The following is a 7,544-nucleotide window of genomic DNA, read 5'->3' on the forward strand; positions in this document are numbered from 1 at the left end:
ATAAGAAGTTTTGTCCTCATTAGCAATGGTCTAGCTATCAATTGGAGGCGTTTAATCAATGATTCTGCTAGACCATTTTAAATATGTACATGAGCGACCGGATGCTCAACTTTTATTCCAACTGATATACAATAATCATTAAATGATTGAGATGTAAATTCACCAGCATTATCAAGACGAATTGTCTTTATTGCATAATCTGGAAATTGTGCTCTTAACCTTATAATTTGAGCTAACAATCTCGCAAAAGCCATGTTGCGAGTTGATAATAAGCACACATGTGACCATCTTGTAGATGCATCTATCAAGACCATATAATATTTAAATGGTCCACATGAAGGGTGAATTGGCCCACATATATCACCCTGTATACGTTCCAGAAACGCAGGGGATTCAATCCCAACCTTAGTTGCTGATGGTTTGATAATCAGTTTTCCTTGGGAACAAGCAACACAAGAGAATTCCTTAGATTGAAGAATTTTTTAATTCTTCAAAGTGTGTTCATGTGAATTCTCAATAATTCTGCGCATCATATTATAACCGAGATGGCCCAACCGGTCATGTCAAATGATAAAATCATTAGAATCATTAAACCTTTTGTTTACAATGACATGTGATTCAATAATATCAATATTTGTATGGTACAACCCAGAAGAAAGTGCAGGTAATTTTTCGTGCACAATTTTCTTCTCCATATTTATTGTAGTAATATAAAGATATTCAACCTTTCCTTCATTTGCAGTCTCAATATGATAGCCATTTTGGCGAATAACCTTGAAACTTAACAAGTTTCTTTGAGACTTACTACAATATAATGCATTATCAATTACCAATATCGTTCCTTCAGGTAGTAATAAGGCTGCTTTTCCAGAGCTTTCAATCAATTTTGTACTACCAGATATTGTATTGACATAGGCCTTTTTCATAATCAAATGACAGAAATATTTCTTTTCTTTTAATATCGTATGAGTTGTGGCACTATCCAAAAGGTACATATCTCCATTATTCATCTTGAATTCAATTGAAGACTGATAAATTTATTTATTTTCATAAAATAAAAATGCATTGTAAGAAATAAAATAAGTAACAATTTTGCTAGAAAAACATAAGTCCCCTTTTTTTATAGTTAAATTATGGTAATTTTGAATTTAAAAAATTATATGATTCAATTATGATGAATGTTACAATAATTTAGTTTATCGAATTATATACTTATTAACCTTAAATAAATATTATACGTAAATATTAAAAACAAATATAAAATATTATAAAACATTAATATAATATTATTCATCATATATAGATAATTTGTTTATTGACAAAAATAATACAATCATTATATATTATTAATGTCTAAAACATCAACAAGAATAAACAATTAGTATAATGACATTAAATAAGGCGAATATTATTTTTAGTAACACTATGATATTAAGATTAAATAATAGCACACTAATAGTAATTAATTACAACATTGTAAAATAGCATAATGTAATAAAAAATATACAATTATCATAAAAATGTGGCCCTGATTTTTTTTCTTCAAATACATAAACGTAAAAACACAATAATTCGAAATACATGACAACATATTAAAAAAAATATGAAATTAAACATCAATTAAGATCCTTAAAAAAATCTTCAACCTCCAAATGAGTAATATCATTAAGGTCATTAAAATCATCATCCCTTAAAGCCAGATTTGCTTCAAAATTATCATTATTCAAAGGCTTTGCCTCAACATTATTTTCGAACGTCAAGTGTGACTCTATTCGAGCATTAGAAGAAGAGGCACCACCTCTATTTGCCTTTCTTTTGAAAGAATTTTGATAAAGTCTTACAAAATGCTCAGGCGTCCGACATTCATTTTTCCAGTGGTCTTTCATACCACAACGATGACAGTTACTTCTTGAAGGGCCATTTTGAGAACTGATATTGTTCTCCCTTTTATGTTGACCACCACCTCGACGATTAATAAATCGTCTTTTGTCATTACCACGTCCATGCACATTATTGTGGCCATAATTTTTATTTTGTCTTCTTTCAGACTGGCCATGTGCCTTTACCATATTTACCTCCGGTAATGGAGCAGTTCCAGTGGGACGGGCGTCATGATTTTTCATTAAAAGGGCATTATGTTGTTCAGCCACCAGAAGGCATGATATCAATTCAGAGTATTTTTTAAAACCCTTTTTACGGTATTGCTGCTGTAATATTACATTAGAGGTATGAAAAGTAGTTAGTGTCTTTTCTAACATATCCTCATCATTTATAGTTTCCCCGCATAATTTTAATTGGGAAGTTATTCTAAATACAGCAGAATTATACTCAATTACGGTTTTAAAATCTTGAAACCGTAAATGCATCCACTCATAACGAGCCCTTGGCAATACTGTTGCCCTGAGGTGGTCATACCTCCCTTTTAAGTCTTTCCACAATTCAAGTGAATCTTTCACTGTCAAGTATTCCATTTTTAGGCTTTCATCTAGATGATGACGAAGGAAAATCATACCTTTGCTTTATCCTGACTTGATGCTGTATTTCCTTCAATTATAGCATCACAAAGACCCTTAGCGGTAAGGTGAATTTCAGCATCAAGTACCCATGACAAATAATTTTTACCAGAAATATCAAGTGCCACAAATTCCAATTTTGACAAGTTTGACATGATGAAAATTAATTTGAAAGTAACAAAGATAACTTAAAAATTAAATTTCTTTAGTAGATATACCTGATATAGAAGTTAATTTCTAAAAAATTAGAGCTTCGTGCTGATAACGTGTTATAAATTAACTAACTTGACAATTTTATAAAGGAAGAAGAACAAGAGAATATATACATATATATATATATATATATATATAGAGAGAGAGAGTAGTAATATAGAGAGAGTAATAGTAATTCTATTCTTGTATGTGATTTTGTATGTATTTACATTGAAGTTTAAGACTATATTTATAGCCATATTTACAAGTGGAGGAAAATATTAGTGGACAATTTACCCACTTAAAAAGTAAATGGACTATCCATCATTTTAAAGTGGACAACCATTTTACTTGGTTGACAATACAAATTTGATTCTCAAAAATCAAATAATTATGGAATACATACTTCAGCAAACTGTGCCTTGTGGGTCTGTTCTGTGTAAGGAAAAGTCAAATTAGGGCAACTAGAGACCAATAATTGAGATTCCATATGTGAAATTTCCATGAAATAATTGGATTTGTAATTATTACAAGTCCAACAATTTCAAAATTACAGATTCATTGTTTACAATTCCCACACATATCTAATATTGTTAATAGTGAATTCAACATATGGCTGAAGCTTTCATTCAAGTTGTGCTAGACAATCTCACTTCTTTCCTTAAAGGGGAACTTGTATTGCTTTTCGGTTTTGAAAATGAGTTCCAAAGGCTTTCAAGCATCTTCTCTACAATCCAAGCCGTCCTTGAAGATGCTCAGGAGAAGCAACTCAAGGACAAGCCACTAGAAAATTGGTTGCACAAACTCAATGCTGCTACATATGAAGTCGATGACATCTTGGATGAATATAAAACTAAGGCCACACGATTCTTGCAGTCTGAATATGGTCGTTATCATCCGAAAGCTATCCCGTTCCGTCATAAGGTCGGGAAAAGGATGGACCAAGTGATGAAAAAACTAGATGCAATTGCTGAGGAAAGAAAGAATTTTCATTTGCAAGAAAAGATTATAGAGAGACAAGCTGCTAGACGAGAAACAGGTGCTCATCTTAAATTAGTATCACAACAACTTTGTTTATATTCATTTTATTGGCAATTATCAAATTCGGAAAAGAGTCAAGTATACTTATGTTTTATCATGTTTTATCGAAAATAATTTAAATATAGATCTCGTTATATTTTTTTTTTGACAGCGGTAACTGTTTTTGTATCTATCATAAAACAAAACAGTGCATAGGTTCCACTGAAACAATATTAACAGGAGTATTCTATGTACTGTCCTGTGACTATAGAAAATCTAAAACATCAATGATAGAGAAAATAACATTGGAGTACAACTGGTTACACCAAAAACATAGCATCTAAGGTTCCTCTCCTTCCAAATTTTCCACTAGACACTAGCTGGGCCAATTCTCCATCTGATCCTATACATTGCATGTGTACCTGCTTCCCAGCTCAGGAGAGTTTATGTCCTATCCCAGGCTTAAACTATTTCCGATGGCACATGGGTATATTTGATCCTTTTCCATATCAAATTCATGTGTATTTTTGGGGTGAGGGGAAGTTTAAAAGATTTTCAACCTGCACCTCAGCTCATCCATACCTCTTTATTGTGCAAAAATATTCACTATTTTCTACTGACTCCTAATAAGCTTGAATGTAATAATATTCTCATGTGGACATTGTTTGTACCAGGTTCTATATTAACTGAACAACAAGTTTATGGAAGGGACAAAGAAGAAGATGAGGTAGTGAAAATCCTGATAAACAATGTTAGTGATACCCAAGAACTTTCCGTCCTCCCAATACTTGGTATGGGGGGACTAGGAAAGACAACACTTGCCCAAATGGTCTTCAATAATCAGAGAGTGACAGAGCATTTCAAGCTAAAGATATGGGTTTGTGTCTCAGATGATTTTGATGAGAAGAGGTTGATTAAGGCAATTGTAGAATCTATTGAAGGAAAGCCCCTGGGTGACATGAACTTGGCTCCACTTCAAAAGAAGCTTCAGGAGTTGTTGAACGGAAAAAGATACTTGCTTGTCTTAGATGATGTTTGGAATGAAGATCAAGAGAAGTGGGCTAATTTAAGAGCAGTATTGAAGGTTGGAGCAAGTGGTGCTTCTGTTCTAACCACTACTCGTCTTGAAAAGGTTGGATCAATTATGGGAACTTTGCAATCATATGAATTGTCAAATCTGTCTCAAGAAGATTGTTGGTTGTTGTTCATGCAACGTGCATTTGGGCACCAAGAAGAAATAAATCCTAACCTTATGGCTATAGGAAAGGAGATTGTGAAAAAATGTGGTGGTGTGCCTCTAGCAGCCAAGACTCTTGGAGGTATTTTGAGCTTCAAGAGAGAAGAAAGAGAATGGGAACATGTGAGAGATAGCGAGATTTGGAATTTACCTCAAAATGAAAGTTCTATTCTGCCTGCCCTGAGACTTAGTTATCATCATCTTCCAATTGATTTGAGACAATGCTTTGTGTATTGTGCGGTGTTCCCAAAGGACACCGAAATGAAAAAGGAAACTCTAATCGGTTTCTGGATGGCACACGGTTTTCTTTTATCAAAAGGAAACATGGAGCTAGAGGATGTGGGTAATGAAGTATGGAAAGAATTATACTTGAGGTCTTTCTTCCAAGAGATTGAAGTTATATCTGGTGAAACTTATTTCAAAATGCATGATCTCATTCATGATTTGGCTACATCTCTGTTTTCGGCAAACACATCAAGCAGCAATATCCGTGAAATAAGACCGAAAGATTATACACATATGATGCCCATTGGTTTTGCTAAAGTGGTGTCTTCTTACTCTCCTTCACTCTTGAAACAGTTTGTCTCGTTAAGGGTGCTTAATCTAAGTTACTTAGAACTTGAACAGTTACCTTCTTCCATTGGAGATCTTATACATTTAAGATACTTGAACCTGTCTGGCAATAGGATGCGTAGTCTTCCAAAGCAGTTATGCAAGCTTCAAAATCTGCAGACTCTTGATCTACGTAATTGCCAGTCACTTTCTTGTTTGCCAAAACAAACAAGTAAACTTGGTAGTCTCCGAAATCTTTTAATTGATCATTGTTATAAATTGATTCCCCGGACCCCGCGCATACCGAAATATTTTCTGCACCGTTATTGTTATAAATTGACTTGTATGCCACCAAGGATTGGATCCTTGACATGCCTTAAGACTCTAGATTGCTTTGTTGTGGGAAGGAGGAAATGTTCTCAACTTGGTGAACTACGAAATCTGAATCTCTATGGCTCAATTTCAATCGAACACCTTGAGAGAGTGAAGAATGATATGGATGCAAAAGAAGCCAATTTATCTGCCAAAGCAAATCTGCACTCTTTAAGCTTGAGTTGGGATAAATATGGACCACATAGATATGAATCAGAAGAAGTTAAAGTGCTTGAAGCCCTCAAACCACACCCCAATATTCTGATTTTTTTAGAGATCAGTGGCTTCATAGGATTCCGTCTCCCAGACTGGATTAATCACTCAGTTTTGGAAAATGTCGTATCTATTACAATTGATGGTTGCAAAAACTGCTCGTGCTTACCAGCCTTTGGTGAGCTGCCTTGTCTAGAAAGTCTAAATTTACACCAGGGGTCTATGGAGGTGGAGTATATTGAAGAGGATGATGTTTATTCTGGAAGAATAAGGTTTCCATCTCTGAGAAAACTTTCTATAGCCGATTTTTTTAATCTGAAAGGATTGGTGAAAAAGGAAGGAGAAGAGCAATTCCCTGTGCTTGAAGAGATGACGATTGATAACTGCCCTATGTTTGTTTTTCCGACCCATTCTTCTGTCAAGAAATTGAATGTTAGGGGGGATGCAACAGGTTTGAGCTCCATATCTAATCTTAGCACTCTTACTTTCCTCTGCATTAGCAATAACAAAGAAGCTACTTCACTCCCAGAAGAGATGTTCAAAAGCCTTGCAAATCTCGAAGACTTGGAAATCTTTAACGTCAAGAATCTCAAAGAGCTTCCTAACAGCCTGGCTAGTCTCAATGCTTTGAAGCATCTGGAAATTCAACGGTGTGGTGCACTAGAGAGTCTCCCCGAGGAAGGGGTGAAAGGTTTAACTTCACTCACGACGTTGACTATTTCTGACTGTGAGATGCTAAAATGTTTACCCGACGGATTGCAGCACCTAACAGCCCTCACAAGTTTAAGAGTTAGTCGCAGTCCAACACTAGAAAAGCGGTGTGAGAAGGGAATAGGAGAAGACTGGCACAAAATTGCTCACATTCCTAATCTGTATATAAAGTGAGTTTCTCTGCTTGTGTCTCTCATTGGATGTAATTTTCTCATTTTCTTTTGGAAACATCTCAACGATTTCTAAGATCCTTTTGTATTATAAGTACTTGTTAATGCTGTAATTATTGGCTAACAGTTGTTGATTACTACTTTCTGGATCATGGAAAAGACATCAAATAGAACTATTCATGTTGTTGTTTATATATTTTTTCTAGGGGGGCTCAATTTCTTTGATTTTATCTAAATCAAGGAACAACCATCAAACAACACTAATATATCACTTTTTCTAAATGTGGAATGCTGTTTTATTTCCTCTAATACTATCACAATATCTTACAATATATGAATATATATATGAATATACTCTGATCGTATCAAAGAGTAACTTAGTAGTGTCTTCCTCTTGCTCCTTGATACCATCAAAATATAATATACTCTGATGGTATCAAAGAGTAACTGAACAGTGTTTTCATTGAGATTTGATTCAATCCTTTCATGAGATTACTCAATCATCCATGATACAATTACGATATATCTACATAATGTCATGGTATCATTGATGTATGTTTCAAT

General features: G+C 34.2%; 1 protein-coding gene across 1 annotated transcript; it reads left to right on the plus strand.

The window, feature by feature from the left end:
• The first annotated feature begins 3,130 nt into the window (after positions 1-3,130).
• On the plus strand, positions 3,131-7,178 carry LOC129889607 (putative disease resistance protein RGA1). Its single transcript, XM_055964987.1, has 2 exons — positions 3,131-3,744; positions 4,400-7,178. The coding sequence occupies exons 1-2, from the start codon at positions 3,318-3,320 to the stop codon at positions 6,982-6,984; spliced, it is 3,012 nt and encodes a 1,003-aa protein (XP_055820962.1). The 5' UTR covers positions 3,131-3,317; the 3' UTR covers positions 6,985-7,178.
• The last annotated feature ends 366 nt before the right edge of the window (positions 7,179-7,544 follow it).

Source organism: Solanum dulcamara, chromosome 5 (assembly GCF_947179165.1).
Source record: "Solanum dulcamara chromosome 5, daSolDulc1.2, whole genome shotgun sequence".
Taxonomy (NCBI): Eukaryota; Viridiplantae; Streptophyta; class Magnoliopsida; order Solanales; family Solanaceae; genus Solanum; species Solanum dulcamara.

Bases quoted from the DNA above. Each gene is read 5' to 3' on its own strand.
- LOC129889607 (XM_055964987.1), top strand. From the start codon at position 3,318: ATGGCTGAAGCTTTCATTCAAGTTGTGCTAGACAATCTCACTTCTTTC. The intron at 3,745-4,399 runs GTGCTCATCTTA...TGTTTGTACCAG, and splicing joins AGCTGCTAGACGAGAAACAG to GTTCTATATTAACTGAACAA.